Consider the following 25,768-nt stretch of genomic DNA (forward strand, 5'->3'; position numbering starts at 1 on the left):
ATCACACCTTGATGGTGCAGCTACATTAAGCAGGTGAATAAACAAATACACCTATTTCAAGGAGATAGGCATTTTGTTGCAACTACATTAACATAAACAAGAAATCAAGCATTATATAAAGCAAAGGACCTACATGTATATCACCAAGTCTAAGAAGCAACTTTCCTTCGAATGGTATGGTGTAAATAATTCTCAGAATAAAATTCAAAACCCAATTAAATACTATTCTAAAAAATCAAATTCAAGTACTAGAGTTGTACATTTCCTTAAAAATAAATACATTTTTTTCATGTCCTTTCATGTTTAGTAGTTTGGCATTACAAAAGTAGCTGCATCACATTGTACTATTATTCACTACACCTTTTTCATGTCATAAGTGTTCCATAATAATTTTTAAAGACATAATACATGTTAGATATTATGTGTGGATCCACCACCCAGTTTCAGAAAAAGAATATTAACTTTTTAAAAAAAATTTTTTTAATGTTTATTTATTTTTGAGAGAGACAGAGACAGAATGCGAGTGGGTAAGGGGCAGAGAGAGAGGGAAACACAGAAGCAGAAGCAGACTCCAGGCTCTGAGCTGTCAGCACAGAGCCCAACGCAGGGCTCGAACTCGTGAGCTGTGAGGTCATGACCTGAGCTGAAGTTGGATGCTCAACCGACTGAGCCACCCAGGCGCTCCAAGAATATTAACTTTTGATGTCCCTTTTGAGTCATCCCCTATCCCATTCTCTTCTTAGTTCACTCAAAGGTAATTATTATACTGACTGTTGTATCTATCACTTACCTAATGTTCTTTATTATTTTGGCACTCAAGTTGATGATCATGAATATACTGTTTATTTTTGTAGAATTTTTAATCTTATATAAATGAAACTATACTGTATATATTCTTTCAATGTTGCTTTTATCAATGTCATGCTCCTGATTCTAATCTATATTTTTCATGCTTTCACTGTAATTTATCTTCACTGTTGTAGTGTATTTCATTAAATGAATATATCACAATATATTTATCAATTCCATTGTTGATAGAAATTTATGTTGTGTCTAGTTTCTTGCTATTATATAAATAACTTTGCTTTTCAGGTTCTTGTACACATCTATGCGTGTATGAGATCTGGCTTGTAGGAAATGCACGCCTTCATCTTTAGGAAATTAACGTCAAGCTATTTTTCAAAGTGGCTACAACATTTAAGCTCCCACCGAAAGTTTATAACTGTTCTACTTGTTTACATCCTCATCAATACTTGAAATTGTTAGACTTTTCATTTTTGTCAATCTGTTGGGTGTGCAATGGTATCTCACTGCAGTTTCCTTATATTTTTCTGCTTAATAAGAAGGCTGAGTACCTTTCTCATGTTTACTAAACAGTCAGGTTTCCAATTCTATAATGTGCCACTCAAGTAAGTCTTTAGCCCATACTTTGATTGGATTGTTTATCTTTTCTCATTGATTGAAGGCATTTGCTATATATTTTGGATATCATTCCTTTGTCAACTATTTGTGTTTTAAATAACTTTTCCCTGCTATGTTTTTCATTTTCATTATAGTGTTTTGATAAGCAAAGTTTCTTAATTTTAATGTAATCAAATTTTTTTAATCTTTCTTTTTATAGCCATTTTAAAACTTCCCTACTCTAATGTCACAAAGGTTTTTTCCTATGTAATCTAACAGTTCTACCGTCTGACTTTCACATTTAAGCCACCAAAAACTGATTTGTGTGTATGGTTTGAGGCAGGGGGTCTAATTTTTTTCCCCTAAACAAATAACAAACTATCCCAGTACCATTTATTGATGAAAACTCCCCCTCTCCACTGATAGCAGTGCCAGCTCTGGCCCAAATCAAATTCCCACATACATAAGACTGGATCTAAGGGGGCTTTCAGTTGTAAACTTCTATTCAACTGAAGGAACCAAATCATCTTGTGAAGAAAACTCACCAGTTAGTCTTACCTTCAAGAAATTTTTTAAAGAAGAGAATATCAAACGGCAAAGGAATCCTGACTTGGGAAATATAATGAAAAAATAATAATAATAATAATGCATAGGGTTCAAAGAACCTGAGTTCTAATTCCCACTTAACAACTTGCCGACTTTGTACAATTAGGTATTCTCCAGAGGGCCCTGATATTCTAAATTGTCAAAAACAATCCTGCCAAGGAAAAGGTAAAAAAATATTTATCTTTCTCCCATGTATATAAGGTCATATTTACTAAAAAGTTCATAAATTATACTAATAATATTTGAAAGATAAATAAGAACAAAAGTATAATTTTAAAAAACCTTATTACACCAAATTTTAGTTTTATACCTATAATCTAATGAGGAATTTTTTTCTCTAGTTTCTAATTTTGTATCTATCACAGTTTGGTACTCAAAAGACACTTGTTGACTTCAAACAATTGTTTTACAGGAGTATAATCTAATTAAAGACAAAGTAAAGATGAAGAATGCTTTCTAAAAGATATCTTCTTTTAATGGAAAATTGCTCAACTCCCATGCAGAAATCTGACCCACTTCACAAAAGATAAAGTTTAACTTGGGGCACCTGGGTTGCTCAATCAGTTAAGCATCTGACTTCAGCTCAGATCTTATCTCTCAGTTCTTGAGTTCAAGCCCTGCATCAGGCTGTCTGCTTTCAACACAGAGCCTGCTTCAGATCCTCTATCCCCCACTCTCTGTCTGCCCCTCCCTTGCTCACACACACACTCTCTCTCTCTCTCTCAAACACAAAACAAATATTAAAAAAAGGGGCGGGAGGCACCTCAATGGTTCAGTCAGTTAAGCATCTGACTTTGGCTCAGGTCATGATCACATGGTTTGTGAGAACAGCTGACAGCTTGTAGCCTGCTCAGGATTCTCTCTCTCCCTCTCTCCCAGCTCCTCCCTCACTCATACTCTCTCTTTCTCAAAATAAATAAACATTAAAAAAAAGAAATTCATGGGCATTTGTCAATCTCAATAGCTCAACATAGGATAATAAAAGTACTTCATGTGTAAAAGAAAGCACTGATGATACAAAAGGCAGTTGTACATATAAGATGAAAATACATATAAATTTTAAATGTTATAAATTTATTTTATATTGTTATATATTTTATTATATAATTTATTATATAATATATATTTATTTTTATATATAATATATGACATATAATTTCATGCCATATTAATTTTACTGCCACAGCATGCAGTCCAAAGTAGATGGACTCTCATACACATTTTTTATTCTCCTACACAACTAATTTTTCAAATGAAACATCAGAAACTGATATCCCTACAATATATCAGTACTTAACTATAAAGCAAGCTGTTAAAATTTTAGCCCTCAATAAGAACTTTCAAATTAAAATACAACCCTAAAGAACAAGGTCTAAATTTTAGAAATATTCCACTCTACACACAGATATATAAAAATCTATTAAAATACAATGCTGTAACACTTATTTAAAGGTTATTTACTTATATTGAGAGAAAGAGAGAGAGAGAACAAGCAGGGGAGGGATAAAGAGAGAGGGAGAGGGCTTCAAGCTGCATTACAAAGCTGTAATCATCAAGACAGTATGGTACTGGCACAAGAACAGACACTCAGATCAATGGAACAGAATAGAGAACCTAGAAATGGACCCACAAACGTATGGCCAACTAATCTTTGACAAAGCAGGAAAGAAGATCCAATGGAATAAAGACAGTCTCTTCAGCAAGTGGTGCTGGGAAAAGTGGACAGCGACATGCAAAAAACTGAACCTAGACCCCTTTCTTGCACCATACACAAAAATAAACTCAAAATGGATGAAAGACCTCAATGTAAGACAGGAAGCCATCAAAGTCCTTGAAGAGAAAGCAAGCAAAACCTCTTTGACCTTGGCCACAGCAACTTCTTACTCAACATGTCTCTGGAGGCAAGGGAAACAAAAGCAAAAATGAACTACTTGGACCTCATCAAAATGAAAAGCTTCTGTACAGTGAAGGAAACAATCAGCAAAACTAAAAGACAACTGACAAAATGGGAGAAGATATTTGCAAATGACATATCAGATAAAGGGTTAGTATCCAAAATCTATACAGAACTTCTCAAACTCAACACCCAAAAAACAAATAATCCAGTGAAGAAATGGGCAAAAGACATGAAGAGACAGTTCTCCAAAGAAGACATCCAGATGACCAACTGACACATGAAAAAATGCTCAACATCCGTCACCATCAGGGAAATACAAATGAAAACCGCAATGAAATACCACCTGACACCTGTCAGAATGGCTAACATTACAACTCAGGCAACAACAGATGTTGGTGAGGATGCGGAGAAAGAGGATCCCTTTTGCACTGCTGGTGGCAATGCAAGCTGGTGCAGCCACTCTGGAAAACAGAATGGAGGTTCCTCAAAAAATTAAAAATAGAACTACCCTACAACCCAGAAATTGCACTACTAGGTATTTATCCAAGGGATACAGGGATGCTCTTCCAAAGGGACACATGCACTCCAATGTTTATAGCAGCACTATCAACAATAGCCAAAGAGACCAAATGTCCATCGATGGATGAATGGATAAAGAAAATGTGGCATATACATATATATATGCCACATATGGCATATGTATATGTATATATACATACATACACATACAATGGAATATTACTTGGCAATCAAAAAGAATGAAATCTTGCCATTTGCAACTACACAGATGGAACTAGAGAGTATTATGCTAAGTGAAATTAGAGAAAGACCAATATCATATGACTTCACTCATATGAGGACTTTAAGATACAAAACAGATGAACATAAGGGAAGGGAAGCAGAAATAATAAAAAAACAGGGAGGGGGGCACAAAAACATAAGAGACTCAAATATGGAGAACAGAGGGTTACTGGAGGGGTTGTGGGAGGGGATGGGCTAAACAGGAAGGGGCATTAAGGAATCTACTCCTGAAACCACTGTTGCACTACAGGCTAACTTGGATGTAAATTTAAAAAAATAAATAAAAATTAAAAAAAAAAAAAAAAAAGAGAGAGAGAGTGAGAGAGAGAGGGGAGAGAGAGAATCCCAAGCAGTACAAACTGTCAGCCAGTCTCACAAACCGTGTGATCATGACCTGAGTCAAAATCAAGAGTCAGATGCTTAACCAACTGAGTCATCCTGGCACCCCCAATCCGGTAACATTTAAGTAACTCTGGTCACTACCCCAATCCCCAAAAATAAACCATTACATAGTTAACAGGCTTCCTTATAGGATCTTATTTGTAATATCCAGTTATGAACAAAATCCTAATTTATACATGAACTGGTGGTCATCTTTCACTAAAATTCTAACTATGTAAATGTAGCACTGTCTTATGGGAAAAAAAATACTTTAAATAGTTTAGATCTTTATCTCCCAATTATCCTCTGGAAATAAGAAGGATATATTCTGAAATTGATTCTCTATTTGCATAATCTTAGAAAATAAGCCCTCTAACCAGGAGCTGGAAAAACGTGAGAGACAAAGAGTTAAAATGAGTCATGAATAGGGGCGCCTGGGTGGCTCAGTAGGTTGAGCATCTAGCTTCGGTTCAGGTCATGATCTCCTGAGGTCCATGGGTTCAAGCCCTGCGCTGGGCTCTGTGTTGACACCTCGGAGCCTGGAGCCTGCTTCAGATTCTGTGTCTCCCTCTCTCTCTGCCCCCACCCTCACTCACACTCTGTCTCTCAAAAATGAATAAATGGTAAAAAAAAATTTTTTTTTTAAATGAGTCATGAATAACATATTTACCGGTTTGATTCGAAGCTGGCCACCGACCACCTCAAGAATTGCATGTCTTCTGGACACTCTCTTGTCTGTTATCTACAGGGGGAAAAAAATAAACATTTCTAATGCAGCTACCTCCATAAAAAAAAAACAAAACAGTAACAACAACAACAAAAACCCACAGCAGTGTTTCTGATATTAGTAGGCTACATATGAAATACTCATTCAGCAACTATATATTAAAATGATTGTCCTCATTGAACAGATAACAAAACAACTCAAGAGATTAAGGGACCTGCCCAAGATAACAGGAAGAATAAATAGCAGAGCAGAGACTCAAGCTTGAGATCTAACACATCCCAAAATTTTCATGATGGCTTCCATTCAAGATAGACATTTAATGGAGATTCTCATCAATAAAACTCATAAAATGAGAAAAAAATGTATACAATGTGTACTTATTAGGAAACTTCTCAAGTACAAGAAATATGTAGCATGTTATAATGACAAAGGTTTTAAAGAGCAGCAGTCTGGTAAATATAAAGGTGTGATGACAAGGTTTGGGGTCAGGCCCACCTGCACTGGAGCTCTGGGGCCATCAGAAGTAGTTAAGAGAACAGGAAGGTGGGAGGGGGAGTGGTGTAAACCAAATATTTACAGTGAATAAGAGATTATCATTTATGTGTATGTGTGTGTGTGTATAATACAATACATACACATGTTAATTTTAAAAGGTAAAATACATATATTTGCTTCCCCTTTTGAGTCAACATGCTTTAGTTACACACAAGCACTTCTGCATACCAAAGTTTAGAAATGGCTTGTACTTTAAATCTTGAAATTGCCAACTGAGTCTTCCCTGCAGAACTATAAACATGATGGTTAAGACTGCCTTTGTTATTTGTGGTTGATACATAATGAAAACGTTTCAAGCACCAACTTTACTTAACATCATAATTATGTGGCCCATCTTTTGATTACCTTAGTATCTGTATCACTTCAACTCTGATATTAATCATATCAGTACCAAAATTATCAGTAAAAACAGGGGCGCCTGGGTGGCGCAGTCGGTTAAGTGTCCGACTTCAGCCAGGTCACGATCTCGCGGTCTGTGAGTTCGAGCCCCGCGTCAGGCTCTGGGCTGATGGCTCGGAGCCTGGAGCCTGTTTCCGATTCTGTGTCTCCCTCTCTCTCTGCCCCTCCCCCGTTCATGCTCTGTCTCTTTCTGTCCCAAAAATAAATAAAAAACGTTGAAAAAAAAAATTAAAAAAAAAAAAAAAATTATCAGTAAAAACAGACTACAGCAATGCCCAGTTCAATTAAACTCTTTAGTTATGCAAAAACTTGCAAAAACGTCAAAGTGCCAGGAATCAGTAGTCATCTTTTTTAACCAGAGAGCAGTTTCACATATAAGACTATGACTATATAAAAGTAGTAACATCAAGCATCACAGTGGAATGAATTCCACATATGTGAATTTTTGATCGCTACAGTTGATTTTTAGAACATTTTCTAAAATGAAGTATCTTAAAGGTAGCCCATTTAAAATATATACACTATTAAACTAATAATCTACCAGAGAGGGGAGAAGAAACTCAGAGGTTCTTGTATTCTTTCCCATAATGTGCCTTGTGGACATTATCAGGTGATAACGCACTTTACCATTTATAAAAATGATTTATCATTTGCATAGAACTTTCCCTTGAATCTTAAGATTCACCACAATACTGTCATAGCTATTGTTCACATGTTATGAACTTGGGAATTGAAAGTCTAGAGAATTTAAGTAACTTGTGTAGGCCACTCCTCGAGTAGGTGGCCTACAAATCCATATTCATTAATAAAAATAAATATGTGAGAAAGAGAGTCATATATGACTCTACATCTGCATATAATCAGTCAGAAATAGTTTCAAGAAATGAAAATTACTCTGCATCAGGGAGTAAGAAATTTCTAATTCTAACTTGGGTAGTAAGATCTCATTGTTAACTGCAATAATACAAATCGATTTTCTAACCGACTGAGTAACAGACTGCCAAATATAAAATCATGGCAAGCAATGATGGTTCCTGTAATAGTCTAGCTTGGGTTTCTTTATTTTTCAAACCATATTTTTGCAGGAAGCAATAATGGACTTTTCCTATCCCAGTCTTTCTTTGAAGGAGGCTTTCCAGACCCCAGCATGAAAAAAATGTATAAAAGCATAACATGACCTCTAGTGGACACATGATTCCACAACAGTGTAATTACATGGCAAGCTGTGCATTTCTATAGTATACAAAAAAAAGTGGGGTTTTTATTGTTTTTAAATGTTTATTTATTTATTTTGAGAGATGGGGGGTGGGAGAAGAAAGGGAGGAAGACAGAATCCCAGGCAGGCTCCGCGGTGTCAGTGCATAGCATGACACGTGGCTTGAACCTATCTATGAACCATGAGATCATGACCTGAGCCAAAATCAAGAGTCGGACCCTTAACCAGCTAAGCCACCCAGGCACTCCATGTATTATCTTAAGTCTTCATAAAACCTGAGGAGAAGACATTATTACCTTCATTTTGTAAGTGAGAAAAGTAAGTGCAGAGAGGCTAAGCAACTACTTATAGTTACACAGCCAATAAGCAGCAGGACCAGGACTTGAACCCAAGGAATCTGATTCTAGGGACAGGACACTCTTGCTTTTAACACTGTATTGCCTCCCTCATTATCATTACATAAAATATAATTTTTTAGATTATTTACCATCAGCTTAACTATCTAAACTAGAACATACCAAACAACTGGAAATAAGGTAGAATGACTATTTAACAAGCAAGTAGACATTCTGAGAAAATCAAGCCCTAAATGAAATTCCAGAAGGTCTTCAGGTTTCCATTTATTCATTTATTCTAATGTCATACCCAAATCTAACAAGATGTGTTATATGAATTTGCAATTCTCTATTCACAGCAAACAATAAAGTGGATAGGGTTTAACAGGCAGTGCATTAACACTGGGGGAAAATGATTGCTATTGGTCTGTAAGTAGAAAGAGAAAGGCTATGGAAAAGCAAAGAAACCCAAAGACTCAAGAATGTACTGGCTAGCAGCTACAGAGAATAGGGACAAATGGCATAGCATACTTCAAAAAGTACTACTTACACTTACCAGGGTCTACTTATTGATTACCCTATTTAAACGAAAATTTCATTTGACAGTCAGACATTTCACATCTTAAGAAAGCCATAAAAATAGTTAAAATAGAGGAATTCATATTTCCTAGCAAAAAACTGCAGTCACCTAAATACTAATCATACCATACAAAAAAATCAGAGATCAACAAATAAACACATAAAACCACCTACATTCCACATGTAAAGCACAACTAGGAGGCAGAGATTACCACAAACTTTACATATAGGAGGGGAAAGAAACACCAAGTGCAGATCAAGCTTCAAGGCAAGTGATAACTGGGAGGAAGAGGAATGAGAACCTAGGGGTGGTGGGGCACAGATAGTATCACTCTCAGAAATAGTCACGCCTTGAGTAGGAAATAAAACACATCTCACATCCAGCAGTTCAGTGGTCCAGCAAAACTGGAAACAATTTGGGCATCAATAGGAATAATGGTAACAATGGAATACAAACACTGAATACAAAAATAATCCATGAGTTCACAATGAACTCAAAAAAAGGGCCTGGGGCTAGGGCTGGGAGAAAAAGCCCTTCTTCATAAAAGAATCCCAGCTAATGAAGAAGAAATGATCGAACCAGAAAAATCACTATTTTGCAACTACAAATATAATAATTGACTCAGTAACGGACCAGTGGATGTTAACTTTCAGGTGAATGCTTGATGAGAAAAAGAATATTCCTGAAGTCTCAAAGCATCATTGCACAGATTACTCACAAAGGGAACTGTGTCTTTTTTGGGGAAGTCTGATAGACACCACCTTTCCCAAGTGACCACCCAACATCGCCAACAACAGCACAAACTCCTAGCTGGGCCTTGTGATAAGCTGCTTCAATTTCACATCGAATATGTAATATTCTTGCCCAAAATGTTTAACCTGAATCCTATTATATAGAAACAATCAGACAATCAAAATTGTGGGCCTTCTTTAAAACAACTGGCCTGGACTCCTAAACACATGAATGCCATGAAAGACAGAATAGTTCTAGATTAAAGAAGATAACGTTTGATTGGATCCTAATTTTTTTAAATGCCAAAAATGGACATTATTGGAAAAGTTGTGTAAAATTAAATATAGGACCATTAAAATTTACTGTCCAATTATAAATTTCTCAAGTGTGGTAAGTTTATATGTATGTACATAACAGTTTATATATACTTATGTATGTATATATACATTTTATATAAAAATGTTCTTGCTCTTAGGTGATACATGTTGACATATTTAAGGATGAAGAGCCAAAATCCATACAATGTACCTTCAGAAGGGTTCAGAAAACAATACATATATGAGAAAAAAACAAATATATATATATATGTATATATATATATGTATATATATATATGAGTGTGTATATATGAGAGATAAAGAACATATGGCAAAATGTTACCATTAATCTGCTAAAGACATATTAAGTGTTCATTGTACTATTCTTTCAACTTTTTCTGCAGGTCTGTAATCTTTCAAAATGAAAAGTTGAGGGAAAAATAGTTAAATTTTCAAATATGTTGGTGCCTAAAAGGTTTATTATCAAATTACCTAGAAAATGTAGTATATGATTGCTAAATGACATAAATACACCATCTCAGTAAAATTTATTTACAGTCATCTCAGTAAAATTAATAAGACTCTTTCTATAGTAAATTTTTCTAACTTCTTCGCTTGAGACTGGGTACCACAAACTGGTAGCCGATTGGCTACAAATCATTCAGGCTGGTTTTTTTCTCTCAAGTTTTGAAAAGTGTACGCACCCTCCATCTCACCACAGCGCTCAGCACCCGTACAATCTCCCACCGAACACCTTTCACTCTTTAGTGTATGCCTGGCCTCTGCAGGCATTTGAATTTGCAACTTATGATTTGAGGCACACCTTTTTTAAGATTTCAATTTTTTTTTTTAGATATTATTTTAAGTCATCTCTATACCCAACATGGGGCTCGAAATCATAACCCTGAGATCCAAGAGACGCACGTTCCCCCAGCTAACCAGCTTGGCAGCCCCAAAACTACACCTATGCTTTCAGATGCCAGTTCTTCACATGTGACATCGTATACCAGATGCTACTAGTCGCTTGATCAATAGCTATTCATTTCTTCGTCCATACTAATATCTACTCTCCTTTTGTTTAGGCCAACAAGGTACCCATTTAAAAATATCCAAATGCCCAGAACTCCTCATAGCTATGGATAGCCAAACGACAAGTTCTAGGAAAGGATATGAGAGGGAGTGTGTATTAACGACGTTTTCTAGTTTCCGTATCTGATGTTTTAATATCTGGCACCTTGAACTAAGGAAGGACTACCCCAAGGGTTATCAGGTTCTTAGAGACAGTAAATGACTCACCTGCAAGTATACCTTTCATATGCAAAATAACCAATCTAAAGTCTGTACCTGCAATTATGGCTTTACCTCGCTCTTATGCTGTGCTAATCACCCCAGGACTAGGCATCAGACAACTAGGGACAGCCCATACAGCTCAGAGCTCATAAAATTATTCAAAACTAGACCACCCGACACCTGTTTATCTTGCCTTGCCCATTCATTCCTAAGAAAGTTGTGAGAAAGGCTTTCCTGCAGTTCCCCTAGCTCTCTCTGCCTTCTGCCTCCCACCAATCTCACGTGGCCCTGCACGGCATGGTGTGCCTTTCTTTCTCTTGGGAACTGTGAGTAATAAATTATCTTTTCAGTGGCAATCATCTCATGATCTGTTGGCTTCACCATTCCTGAATGAAACAACAAAATCTCCATTTTAAAACAGTGGAGCTTCTGGAAAGATTATTGTCTTCAAGATAACAAGGAACAGGCTCGATAGGAGTGGACCTTTTTTTGCCCTGTGCCTTTCTCTTTTCTTCCTGCTTAAATGGGACGCTTCAAAGTACAGCAGCCATCTCGACTGCAGGCATGAATCACGTGCAAAGGATGACCAAGGAGGAACACAGAAGAGCCGGTTCCTTGAGTATCTGCAACAGCCCCGGGCTGACTGCCCCTGAGATTCTCTTACAAACGAAAAATCAATTTGGTTTGTCACATCTCGGTTACCTGCAGCCAAAAGCAATTATGATTAATATCCTTTACTTCAACAATACTGGACATCTAATAACAAATTTATTTGTGTTCAGCCAGTCAGAGAAGGAATAGTAGAAAACAGAGAAGCTAACCAAATCTGTGCATTCAAGCACAAGAATTTTTTTTAGTATTAAAAAAACTGCACAGCATACAGCAGGAGCTGAAGCATACGCAGGCTACAGGGTAATGCTGAAATCACTCCTATCCTTTGTTAACAACAGCTGAAATGACAGAAATTCTCCTTCAGACACTACAGAACAAATGTTTTTTACTTGAATTCTTCATATTGTTTCTTGAATGGGGACAGGACTCTGTCTTTTGTATTGATACAATGTGGATCCTTCTCTTTGATTTTCTGGTTCTGAATTGAATGTTTCCTGATAAGGACAAGTCCTTTCGCCTTGTCTTCATGTCTCATTTTTAAGACATGAGGTTTGTGCTAGAGGAAAAGATAAAGACATGAAAACATAAAAGAATTGCTTGTGAGTTGTTTGACAAATACTTATTTTTGACATCTACTGAAGTCACACAGAATGAAGATTTTCTTACGCTACTAGCAGAAATGCTTGGATGTTTTGACTCAAGGTCTCTGACCTATTTGTTTATTATTTCCAAAATTCTAAAAATAAAAAACAAACCTGAATAAAATAAAAGCAGAAAAGTTACTGGACCCTGGAATAGAATAGACTGGTACCTTTCATTTCATTTTTGCCTATATATATTTACTAAACTACCAACAACAGTCCATTTTTCTTAAAATGTTTTCCTACAGAAATTTCTGAATATCACAGGCAAGTATAATGTATCTCGTAAATACAATATCCCCATGTAGCCTGGCTCCTATAAACACAAGAACAGAGAAGAGGCAAGATTTGCTTTTTCCAATATGAATTACAGAAGACACCAAAGGGTAAGGTAATAAAATTTTTCTTGTACAATACTTAATAACTTACAGTGCTTTCACACAAGATTGTCTAGTTTGCTCTATTAACAACAGACAAATAAAAAATAGGCAAATTCAAACTTCCACGGTAGAGAAAAATTAAAAAAAAAAAAAAACCATCTGGTAGGAGATTTGAATCTGCATCATGAGAAAATGCATAAACCTAAAGAAGCATAGGCTCTACTTTAGGCATAGTTTGCATAAAATATCTTCCTCAAACTTTTGTGTGTATATGTGGCAAGTACATAAAACCTAAAATTAAGACGCAAATTAAACAGACTCATTGTTGACAAACCTGTTGATGAAGCATAAAAGTTTCGTATCTAGAGTGCTTCCCAGTTACCAGATCCAAGATCCACTCCCCAGAGCTCAATCTACCTTGAGACTCTGTCAAAACATTAGATAAGTCAATCTTATTCCTCAAAATTGCAAAAGTTAGTTGACACAAGGTGTTTAATGTTACCATACTTGGAATGTACCAAAGTTCATTTTTCTGATATTAACAAAGGGCAAGTTTGAGGAAACAAACATAGGCTCTCTAGAGAGATTCCAGTAAGCTCTCTTTAAAAGGTTATTAAAACACTGGATGTGAAATGGTCTTTGAACTTGTGAAATACTTTCCCATAAGACCAATGGTATAATAGTAGTTAGGCTATCAGGTTACCTCACAACTATCTATTTAATCCACAATACTGATGAAATATGGATCACTTAGATTTTAAAAAGTAAAATGCAATACCTGCTGAGCTCCTAATTCAAGGTTGCTGAATAGCCAGCCAATATGATAAAACTGGGCTGACTTAATGCCACTGAGGTTTCAACTCACCCAACCTGCTTGGCTTGCAATGCTACTTGTGAAGTGAATGCTATACAAACGTAAGAACATTATCCTCACCATTGATATGATAGATGGCATCATAATAGAGACAATATAATGAGTAAAAACATAAGCAGAGCTTAGGAAGACAAAACTGGGTTGAAATCTCCACTTGGGACTTCGATAAATTAAAATTTCTCAATAAAATTCAGTTCAGCAAAAATGTCTTAAAAGACTTATTCTGTGCCAAGCATTCTTAGTGTGTCCAGAAGTGGTTTTCAACTCTGATTTCACAACAGAATCATCTTCAGAGCTTTTAAAAATACAGATACCCAGGGACGCCTGGGTGGCTCAGTCGGTTAAGCATCTGACTTCGGCTCAGGTCATGATCTCATGGTTCGTGAGTTTGAGCCCCTCCATGGGAGCCTGCTTCAGATTCTGCCTCCCTCTCTCTGCCCCTTCCTAGTTCACACTCTGTCTCTCTCTCTCAAAAATAAAAAACATTAAAAAAATAATAATAAGTAAATAAAAATACAGATACCCAAATGCTACCTACAAGAATCAAAATACCAGTGGGAGGAACATAGAGAGAGGTACAAAAGCATGTGAGAAGATGGTATATTCAGGCTGAGTAGTACGTGGGAGATAATTTGGAGAGATTGATTTAGAAATAAATATATGTAAAATATACAGGAATATACATACATATGAAAAGTAATTCACTATGCACCTATTATAATGTCCAAAACCCAAAGCACTGAGAACACCAAATGCTGGTGAAGTTGCGGAACAACAGGAAATCATTCATGGATGGTGGGGATGCAAAATGGTACAGCCACATTGAAAGACAGTTGGCAGCTTTTTACAAAACTAAACACACTCTTAACATATGGTCCAGCAATTGAGCTCCTTGGTATTTACCCAAATGAACTGAAAACTTATGTCTACACAAAAACTTGCACATGGATGGTTGTAACAGCTTTATTCATAACCGCCACAACTTGGAAGTAACCAAGATATCCTTCAGCAGGTAAATGGATAAACTGTGGAACATTCAGATATTGCAATATTACCCATCATTAAAAAGCCATGAGAAGACATGGAGGAACCTTAAATACCATTACTAAGTGAAAGAAGTCAGCCTAAAAAAGTCTATATTTACATACTGTATAATTCCAACTATATGATATGCTGGAAAAGGTAAATTATGGAGACAGTAAAAAGTTCAGTAGGTTGGGAAAGGAAGAAAGAACAGAAAGAGCATAGAGGATTTTTAAGGCAGTGAAACTATTCTGTGTAATACTACAATACCTGATATGTGTCATTACACATTTGTCAAAACCCACACAATGTGCACCAGGAATGAAGCTTAGTGCTAAACCATGGACTTTGAATGATAATGACAAGTCAATATAGGTTCATTGGATATACCAGTGTGGTGCAAGATATCGACAGCGAAGAAAGGTGGGGTGAGGAACAGAGATGAAAACTCTCTGTATTTTGTACTCAATTCTGCCATGAACCTAAGACTGCTGAAAAAAATAAAGCCTATTTTAAAGAAGAAAAATAAATACTGTAAAAGCAAAGTCCATAAAAGTTAAAAGGGGATCAGTGATGTAATGTGATTATCCCACAAGCCTGGTCAGCACTTACCCAATCACCCAATCGGTCATACACTTTCTGTCTTGGACCCGGGAAATCATACATCCACTGAGCCTGAAGGGCCTTTCCTTCTCTACCACCCACTCTCCACCTACCAAACAGCTAACTGTTCTGACACTCCAAAGACAACTCAATGTCACTGAGTCAGGAAGCCTTCCCTAACCCCTCATCTTAACTGTGGGTTCCTTCCTATACCTCTCTGTATCATGTAACATCCTTTTCTGTTTGGCTCATAGTACTGAAACAAAATTTTTAATTAAATGTGACCTTTCAGAAGTTGGAGGTTATATCTAAAAATCCAGATTTCTTACTACTATTTTTTTTTTTCATGTTTCTTACTAATCTTGAAAATAACCATAGGACTTTGTTACCAGGTGGGCATGGGGGTGAGTGGCAGGGACCACATTACAGGTCATTTTCCTTGTGGCCTTCCCAACACTAAGGCAGCTGTCATCTATGACACTGCTGTGATTTATTTACCATCATCCCTGCGCTGTTTTTCCTACACAGTCCCATTTCATTCACTCAGGTGCCTGCCTGGTTCCAGTTCCCATTTGAGGTGCCAAATGCTATTTAGTTACTTGTTTCTCTGACTCTCATACCTAGGAAACTAAGTTTCTTGAGAGTAATGACTTGTTTCTCTTTCATCCTTCCATTCTGACTACAGTATATATTGAACTATTTTCTGAATTCACTAAATGAAAATGAAATAGGAAATGGAATACAAAAAAATGCTAACATTCAATCCATCATGAATGTTGCTCTGAAAGCTTTAGCAGTTGGTAGCACTGCTTCTTTGTTATGCTTAAATTCACTTCAAAATTCTATATCCTTTTCAAACCTAAGTTACAAGTAGGCTCTTTTTGAGGGTTGGAAGAATGAGAAGCAGAGACACAGAAAAGGAAGAGATCATGTCCTTTGAAGGCCTACTATGTGCCAGACACTGTACTAGACTAAAAAGGTGCAGGAGATGGAGGGGATACCCAGCAGCTAGGAGTGCTTGGCACATCCCTAGGGACCAGATAGGACTAGGTTCCAGAAAGGCCAGTGAGATTCTGCAAAAGGCACAAACAATACAGAGTTGCCAGGCCAGGGAGTGGTTACTGGCTACTTTTGTATAAACTTTGTAGGACACTTAATAGCATTCTTAGAAATGGTGAACTGATACCAGGGAAGGTCTATATTAGAGTCCATGACTATCCCCACCCACAACCAAGGGCCTCTTCTCTTTTCAATTAAAGCAGTAGATTCTATTACACCTGCCGTTAAGACTCACTAGATAGCTGGCATTGTCCTTTTTCCTTGGAGGAAACAGATTAGAAACGAATGTGTCATATAATCCCCATCAAAACAGAAAAAGGGAAATTTGAAATTAGAAACGGTGGTTTTCATTTAAGAGTATAATCAGCTTTTTAAAAAGCGTATATAATCAGCTTTAGAGAAAAACTATAAAGCAAATAATTTGGCCTAAAGGTACTCTCGAGATGCTATACTGTAAAACCTTAACTAAAGTTAAATTTTTTACTTAAGATAAATTATAGTTTCACATATAGTTGGAAGATATAATACACAAAGATCTCTTGTACCATATCTCCAGTTTGCCCAGCAGTAACATCTTGTAACACTATAGTCCAGTATCACAACAGGATACTAATATTGATACAGTCAAGATACAGAATATTTCCACCACCACACAAATCCTCATGTTGCTGTGTTATAGCCATACCAGTCTCCTTCTGCTCCCCTCTCCACTTCTTTTAACTCCTGGCAACCACTAATCTGTTCTCCATGTTTACAATTTTGTAATTGCAATAATGTCATGTAAGTGAATTCATACAATATGTAACCTTTGGGATTGGCTGACTTCAGCCAGTATAATTCCATGGAGATTCATCTTGGTGTAAAACCTTTAACTGGTATGGATCATAAAACACAATTACAACCTGGTAAAGTAACCAAGACCTCAGGTTCCCTGATGACTCCCACTAAAGTAAATGTCACAAGAACATTAAATTTCACCGTACTCTGTTATCTATAAGTGGTCTTTATATGTGCTCTCCTGCCACTGTAAAGACAAAGACATTCTCATCAATTTGTTTCACCACCAAGCCCATTTTACACATTGGAATTAAAAACCTTTATGTTTGTGTGGCCATGAACGCTTGTGAAACTTGTCTCCAAAAAAAATAACCTGTTAAATGAGTTCAAAAATCATTATTAATCATTAAATATTAATGATTAATAATCACATTGAGTAATTTACAATGAACATCCTGAGTTTTCCCACTTGAAGTAAGTCTTTGCTCTCTCACACTACAAAAAAAAGCATCACTGGAATAACTGCTGTTTGAAATAGCACCTTCATGTTGAGTTTTAACCACTGCAAAGAAAGAATATCTTTTTTAAAAAACCACAAGCTGATTTGTTCTTCAAATTTTTCCTTTAACACACTTAGGACACTGTTCATAACCACTTCTAATATCTGCCAAACTTGGCAAGAGAATGTCATCACAGAATGATTATTCGAAAAGGAGAAGCAAAATTCTGACCAGACAGACTAACTTTCTACTCCTTACTATTTGAAGACAGGAACCAAGCAGGCTCATCTCACATCAGCAAGCCTATAATACAAAGATCAAGCTACAAGTAATGAAAGAGTCTGCAACCTGTTGCCATGTTTATAAAACACAGGCCTAAAATTCATCGACCCTTAACCAGAAACACAGTACTCTGTATTGGTGATACAATTTGTTAAGCAAATCAAAATTCACTTGTGAACAGACATAAGGTTTCTAGATGAAGCACATACTCTGTTAAATTTCATATGTATATATATGTATACACACACACATATATTTAAATATATATGGAGAAAGGAGGAAGGGAGGGAAGAAGGAAACAAATCTCTCAGGTAGTTCTCTCAAATTCAAATGTTTGTGTAAACTAACAAACTATGGGGGAAAGTAGCAATGTTATTTAAACATTTAAGTAATTATTTGTCCAGTAAAAAAAAATAAATACCAGGTGAACTTCAACTGTCTCAATAACCTTACTATCCATATATGTACACACACACATACACATTGATTAGGACTGACCTCTGCATCAGAACCCCCAAGTACCACTCCTTTTCCTGTGCCAAGAAGGAGCCTAAGGCTAATAATATCAATGGTTCCAGGTAGACACTGGAGGCTAGCCAGGATAACAGTCCACACTCCTCACTGGCTGGCATTAGCTCACTGACACAGGTTTGTCTCCAGAGGCCAAGAGAAAACTCCTAGAGGGCAGAGACCTAGATCTCATTCATCTTTGTAACCCCACAGTGCTACCCTCTGCAAAGGTGCTGCGCAAAGTGGGCACTAAACAAAATATGCTGAATGTTACAAAAAATAATATATCTGTTTTAGGTAGAGATCTATAAAATTTAAGAATGCAACAGGAAAATTTCCTAACTCCTAAACATCCCAAAGAGGGTGGAGAATATATAGCTTAGTGGCACTACATGTCCAAAAGCTTATTTGCACCCTTTAAATAACCGCTCTATGGCTCAATTTTCTCTTCTGAACAATGAAGATAATAAGAGCACCTAATTCCTAGGATTTTGAAGTGATTAAAAAGTTGGGACACGTAAAGTCCTTAGATCAATGTCCGGAACACTACACTCTACTTTAAGGGTTAGCTGCTAATATTACTGAAAAAGACTATTCCATAAAAGTAAGGCCCATACAGTCCCACAAGAGGCCAAAAGCTTAAAAGAAATCATTCTAGGAAAGAGATCAGGGGTTGGCAAACTTTTCCTGTAAAGGGCCAAATTCTACTGTAAATACTGTGGCTTGTCAGGCCAAGAGGCAATATCCTCAACTCTTGGGCCAACTGTTCTTCCTAAAAGGCTAATAGGTTTTTTGTTTGTTTGTTTACATTTCACATTTTAAAACTTAAGAACCATCCTTAGTACATGGCTCCATACAAAAACAGCCTGGATTTGGACCCAGGGCCATAGTTTGCTGACCCCTGGATAAGATTATAATGATCATACAAATCAGTGCTTATTAAGGGCACCACTATAAAACGTTTGTGAGCTGTTTAAAGTTGACTGAAAACCGTGCTGCTCCCTAGCTTCTAAAATCCAGACAGGCAGGGCCGGGTGGTAGGGAAGCCAGAAACGGGGCTTCAGGAGACAGCCAGGATCTCGCACGGCTCTCCGGGTCCGGCCGAGCCCCCTGCCACACTTACTCGCAGCAGCGGCCCGCGGCCGATCACCGTCTCCCCGGGCGCCAGGGCCACCCGGGGGCCGCCGTCCTGCGGTTGCAGCTCGAAGCCCCCGGACATGGCGGCGAAGACTACACCCCTTGGCAAGGAGACGGTCCCCGCAGCCGTTTCCGCCTTCCATGGACACGCACAGGGCCTAGGCAGGCCCTCGGAAAAATGCAGGGGGAGGGGGAGCACAAGCTCCGCTCGGGGGTGTCCAGGCCTGGCACCGCAGGAGCTCTGGCGCCGCAGCAAGAGCCCCGCCTCTCCTCTCCGGCCAGTGACGCGCTCCGGGATTCCTCCAACACTCCGCCTCAAAATTATTTTTTAAAAGCCCCGGCTAACCACCCCACCACCCCGCTTTCTCACCGCCCACCCGTCACAGGGGACGTCGGGCCTTGTAGTCCGTGGCGCCCTCCTTCTCCTCTCTTGCTGAGTTGAGACGCCCAGATAAAACTACCACTCCCAAAAGGCAACGCGCGCTCCTCTCTACGCCTGTGCGAAATCCGTGTCAGCAAGGCGGGACTACAGTGGGCGGAACTGGAGGGACTATGGCGAAGGATTCGAATTCCGGAGGATTTAATTTGCCGGAGAAGCTACCGCGGCCCTGGAGGTAGGGAGTTCCCGCTGACGTCTGGACTACGCAGCCTCAGCTCAGTCCCCTGGAGCTGCGGTGACAGTCAGTGCTGACGGTTGTTATTGTCGCTTTTTTGTCATTGCTCCGTGTTCTTTGGACTCGGGCAGCTGCAGACTGCGCGAGATCCTCAAGGAGGGCACTCAGATGGGATGTGGAGTTACCTGCGGGGTGTGTCTGCGCCGCCTCTCGATCCCTCCCTTCCTGTGACACCTGAAAGGGGGGGCGAGCTCTTCCCTAACTCGAGAGATAATTCAGCAAAGTTTGGTTCATAAAGAAGGGGCAGAAGAGGGATAGTTTTCCAGGTATCCAGGCAAAACTGGCCTTAGAAGAAGATGCCTAGCGGGAATTTAGGAACCTCACCGAGGTACCCCCCAACTGTTAAACTCAAAAATTCGTTTGCCTCCTGGGAAAGAACTGTAACGAGAGGACGCGTTTTATTCCCCAATGAGATTCTGGGAGAAGTAACAAATGTTTAAATGCAACAGTAACGTTCTCCACATTAATGTGAGATTTTTTTTCCCCCAGAAATACAGTAGTTCGGCTTTGGTTTGTATTGATATTGAGAGAGACGAGCTCCTGATAAAAATTTGCTCTTGATTCATGAACTTGTTTCTATCAGTTTGCTTTCTTACTTCCCCAAAACTTCGAGAGGAAGTCCTAATGTCTGTTGAACACAGACATTAAAATTCTTACTATAGCTAATTTGGATCATAAACAATCAAACGAATGGGAGCAATTGTGGCCTTGAGAAGTGCAGAAACATAGGTAAGTAGCATGTTTAGAAAGGGGAATCATTAGCTGAGTTAAAAAGAAGTATTTAGCAAACCCTTCTTCCTGCACTGTAACCCACCCCCCATTATAAAAGGAAGTGCAACATGGAGTAAACTGATTTTGAGTAATCTGAGCTGTCTTTATATGCAAAAATAGCTCATGCTTTCAACTGATTTTGGAGCCTAGACCATGCACTTTAGGTAAATTAGCCGAAACTGGACTTTCAGTCTGTAATTATATGCTATACCTAACTGAATTATAAACATTGTTTATAATTGCTGGTTACTGTTGCTTTATGGCCTCAATACCTAGTGTTCTTCATTCATAATTATGCATGTAGGATACCTTCAAGAGGCCATTTCTAAAACACTGATCTAATAACTGAATTGAAAATGTGAGGCTTTGTGTTGTTATAACCTGGACTTCAACCTCTTTTCCATTGTATCAACTGTGAGCACCTACCCAGTAGGTACAAGTAGATAACAATTATCATATAAACTACAAAAGTCCATCAGGGTTGTGGTTAAGTCACAAACTGTAGATGAAGAACTTAATGACAAGGCATCAATTCCCACAGACAAGTATTTAGGAGTTCAAGAGATTGAACCATACACATTTTCAAAAGTATTTTCAGCAAATGCGTGGAATCAAACGTGTTCCCACAATAGTTATTTCTACTACTAAACTCAAAGTATAGTTTGTGAGGTATCATTTCACTTTTTTAGATAATGTTCTTTGGGAGCAGAAACATAAATGTTTAGAAACAAACCCATTTACCAAAAACATTTAAAAAGAAGAGAAGTAGGGAGCGCCTGCATGGCTCAGTCGGTTAAGCGTACAACTTCGGCTCAGGTCACGATCTCCTGGTTTGTGGGTTCGAGCCCCGCATCGGGCTATATGCTGGCAGCTCAGAGCCTGGAGCCTGCTTCTGATTCTGTGTCTCTCTCTCTCTCTGCCCCTCCCCTGCTCACACTCTGTTTTCTCTCTCTCAAAAATTTTAAAAAAAAAAATTTTTTTTAAAGGGAAGTAACATGTGTTGAGTGTCTCCTATGTGCAATTTAGATGAAGCTAGATGGTTTACACATTATCCCTGTTAATCCTTGTAAGAACACACAGGAAAGGAGCATCATTGGCCCCATTTTACAGATTGAAAACCTCAAGTCATGAAAGTTAAGGTTCTTGTAATCATACGCAGAAAATATCTGGCTCAGAGTAGGTTCTATAGTCTGATCTGAAGAGACTGAGCATGTTTAAACTTTGCCTTTTAGGTTACATATGTGGATAACTTGCTAAAACATCAAGCTATGCAGAAAAGCCTCAAGGGGAACAATAATTCAAGAGTTTCTGGCATAAAATTGAATTCTGTGGATGCTGAGAAGGAAAAGAAAGAGAGTCAAAAGACCTTTGTTGAACTGTTGCCTCCAGAAGTCACTTTTAAAATTTTCAGTCAGCTGGACATTCGGAGTTTGTGCAGGGCTTCCATAACTTGCAGGAGCTGGAATTACACAGTAAGAAACAGTGACTCCTTATGGAAACCTCATTGCTTGACCTTAAGAGCTGTGTGCCAAAGAGAAGTAGACGATGATCTAGAAAGTGGATATTCCTGGAGAGTAAGTTTAGTGTTTGAAGTCTGTGGTGTTCTTGACAATATGGTGATAGGTTTGAGCCAACTCTGCCTTCTGCACAGAGGAGGTAGGATTTCATATACAGAGTGACATACAGAGTGTGTTGGCTTTTGGCCTTGAAGTTGAATTAGTATTTTCCTGCAAACCACATCATTCCATCCATCCTTTTACATTTTTTAAATACTAAATTCAGGCATATTCCTCTGTTAGCTACTTCATTCCACCTTTTCCACAACTCACAGCAAACTCTGTGGCTCACTCTGTGTGTATACACATATACGTACACCCACACCCACACACATATGCTTACCACAAATGTAATAGTAGATGTGTATATCAAAGTAAATATTTAATCTTCTTTTCAGCCCTGTCATTCAGCTTCTCTAGTTTTACAAACTCACCGACCAACCACCTACTCCATTTTTTAACAATGATGATTTACCTCTTTCAGGTAATACTACTGAGGAATTACCAGAAGAGTAAAGTGAAACACGAATGGCTAAGTGGCAGATACAGCAACATATGTTCTCCTCTTAGCCTACCAGAAAAAATCATGTACCCAATGGATGTAGATACATGGGGGGAAATTCTAGAAGCAGAACTGGAAAGATAAGCTGAAAAATTACAAACACATCTTGTAACTTTGAGAGTTTAAAACTAAAATGACTCTTAGGTTTGTTTTTTTGTTCGCCTTTTTAATGTTTAACATTCAAAAGAAAATATTGTAAAAGTCCAGCTTTGTTTTTATTCTGCACTTTCATAAAAATTCTGGCTTTACTGTAATGCAGAAAAATCATGACATGTTATTTATGTAAGAAATACTATACTGATAGAGTGTTTTAAATGTATTGCTTCATGTATTTATATTAGTATATTGCAGTACTCTAATGACAAAGGAGTTTGATTGGTATTTCCTGCTTAATGGTAATTCAAAAATTCAGGAAACCATATGAAGAAACTGATTAGTGATTCATTAAGTAGTAGACATAACCAGGCTTATAACTAGAAGTAGACATAATTAGGAAGACTACCTAAAATGAAATTAATAGTAACATGTTGAAATGTAGAATATAATAAATTTATATTTTGATAACTTTGAAATGTCCATTTCAGTGGCATCAGATTGAATTGTCAAACACTGAGCCCATTTTAAAATGTGCTAAACTTGTGGTTTAGTTTAAAATTAATCTGACTGGAAGGCTGAAACTTGTGAGATCATGATACCCATTACTTGCCTACAGACCTGGAACTGCTCTCAGGGACAGCCATCAGCACCGCCAGTTTTTCTTGGCAAACGCTTTCCAACAGCCTTACAGCACCATCTAGTGTACTACATGTAGATAACCAAGGCAAGGGACTTCGATCCTTTTTGTTTTCCCACATTTAAAAGAAAAGAAAACGTGGGGAAAAAAAAAAAAAAAAAGGAGGAGGAGAAGAACTGTATTATTTTAGAGTACGCTATATACCTGACTTGTTTAAATTTATAGCTTTCCAGGAATCTTTAACTTTTGTTTTTCTTTTTCTTAAAAGTAGATGGTATAGTACTCACTATACCAGATTGTTCATTCTGAATCTGTGGTCAACACCATAGTAAAAAGTGTCTGTGAAACATTTTAGTCAGTGTGGCATTTTCTTCTTAAATTGTGCTCTGTGGCACAAAAAATAAGAATCCGGGAAACCAGTATTTAACAAATAGGCACAATATTGGAAAGATGCCTTACTCTATGCAGATTCCTTGTGTTGGATCAAGCAGGTGAGGATCTGTTGGAAGGAACCTTAAAGACCAGGCATCATTCTCTAGGACTAGTTGACAATCCCTTTTAGAGGAATACCTTTCAGCCACCATTAACTCTCTTCTTGGCAAACTCTTTTGTAAAACTTATTCTCTGGACCTGGAAACCATCCCTAGATTACACCATTCTGGATTAAGTGGCCCTCGTTAAGTAAGGTTCCCATAGTTCTTTGTACATACCATTCTCAAAGCTGTCTACTGCATTAAATTGTCAGTCTTATTTGTCTGTCCCCCTTGCCCCCACTGCCGCTTTGGACTATGAGATTCTTTTTTTTTTTTTTTTCCTAGTTTATTTATTTTGAGAGAGAGAGGTAGAGACACAATCCCAAGCAGGCTCCATGCCGTCAGCTCAAAGCCAAATGCGGGGCCCTATCTCATGAACCGTGAGATCATGACCTGAGCCAAAATCAAGAGTCAGATCCTCAACTGACTGAGCCACCCAGTCACCCCAGGACTGTGAGCTTCTTAAAGGCAGGGACCATTTATTTATTTATGTGTTCTCAAAACCTGGAATATAGTAGTTTTTCCCTAATGATTTGTTAAATTATTCCTATGTTATTTATTTTAATCCTACCCAGAATGTATAATAAAAATAATTTACATTACCGTTAGTGGACAAAACTGTATTGAAATGCAATATAAACCTGTAAGATAGATGGGATGCTTACTATTAATGCTAATATATGAATGATTGTTTTAGTCTTCTCAAAAGCTATAAGGGAAAAATAAGGAAATAGAAATGTTTTGTTTTATGTTTTTGAATAAACACTTGAAAATAAACTTAACCCAAAAATATCACTTAATTGTAATTATTGGGTCACTCCAATGAGTTTTCAGTAATACTTTGTAAGCTATATGAACAATCTAGTTGTTTTTAGTACTGTAACATTAAAATAATTTTTTATATAATAAGCTATAAGCTATGATCACAGTCTACAGAAAGGAAAGTTTGGAAACTTAATGATAACTTTTATGGTATGGTCTTAGAATGAACTGTACATTTATCAGACCGAGCCATTAGCATCTGAGAACATGAGTGGGTGGAGTAGAATGGAGAGAAGACGTACTCTTACTCATAGATAAAATAACATGTTACATATACACAGTTTGTAAAAAAGGCAAGATTAGTGGAATAGAATATTGAGTTTCTAGTGTTGTTTATTATTTAATCAGTTCAAGATCTAATATATATTTTTTTAATTTAGAAATTTTTCTTTAGTTGCTTCTAGTTTATAACACAATCTTACTTAAGCCAGGACATAATCATCAGTAAAAATCTATATGAATATAAACTTCAGATCTTAGAA

General features: G+C 37.5%; 2 protein-coding genes across 4 annotated transcripts in view; one reads left to right on the top strand and one right to left on the bottom strand.

The window, feature by feature from the left end:
• Window positions 1-19,975, bottom strand: part of APLF (aprataxin and PNKP like factor) — an 87,152-nt gene extending 67,177 nt beyond the window's left edge. The window contains exons 1-2 of one of the 2 annotated variants that reach the window (XM_060659616.3): window positions 19,622-19,974; window positions 5,757-5,828 (exon numbers count right to left, since the gene is read on the bottom strand). In XM_060659616.3, the coding sequence (XP_060515599.1) occupies window positions 5,757-5,828; window positions 19,622-19,717 (168 nt within the window). In that variant the 5' untranslated portion in view covers window positions 19,718-19,974. Of the gene's footprint in view, window positions 1-5,756; window positions 5,829-19,621 lie in introns of both variants that reach the window. The other variant, XM_060659625.3, reaches the window with a different exon arrangement.
• A 166-nt stretch (window positions 19,976-20,141) lies between these two features.
• On the top strand, window positions 20,142-25,256 carry FBXO48 (F-box protein 48). Of its 2 annotated transcripts, XM_060659644.3 has the most exons (4): window positions 20,142-20,249; window positions 20,799-21,038; window positions 22,313-22,654; window positions 23,121-25,256. In XM_060659644.3, the coding sequence occupies exons 3-4, from the start codon at window positions 22,349-22,351 to the stop codon at window positions 23,280-23,282; spliced, it is 468 nt and encodes a 155-aa protein (XP_060515627.1). In that variant the 5' UTR covers window positions 20,142-20,249; window positions 20,799-21,038; window positions 22,313-22,348; the 3' UTR covers window positions 23,283-25,256. The 2 variants fall into 2 exon arrangements, with proteins under 2 accessions (XP_060515627.1, XP_078300700.1); XM_078444574.2 differs by lacking the exon at window positions 20,799-21,038.
• The last annotated feature ends 512 nt before the right edge of the window (window positions 25,257-25,768 follow it).

Source organism: Panthera onca, chromosome A3 (genome assembly GCF_046562875.1).
Source record: "Panthera onca isolate mPanOnc1 chromosome A3, mPanOnc1 haplotype 2, whole genome shotgun sequence".
Lineage (NCBI taxonomy): Eukaryota > Metazoa > Chordata > Mammalia > Carnivora > Felidae > Panthera > Panthera onca.

Excerpts from the sequence above, each read along its gene's own strand:
- FBXO48 (XM_060659644.3), top strand. The coding sequence starts at position 22,349 with ATGCAGAAAAGCCTCAAGGGGAACAATAATTCAAGAGTTTCTGGCATA. Across the intron at positions 22,655-23,120 it reads AAAGTGGATATTCCTGGAGA|GTAATACTACTGAGGAATTA; the intron begins GTAAGTTTAGTG and ends TACCTCTTTCAG.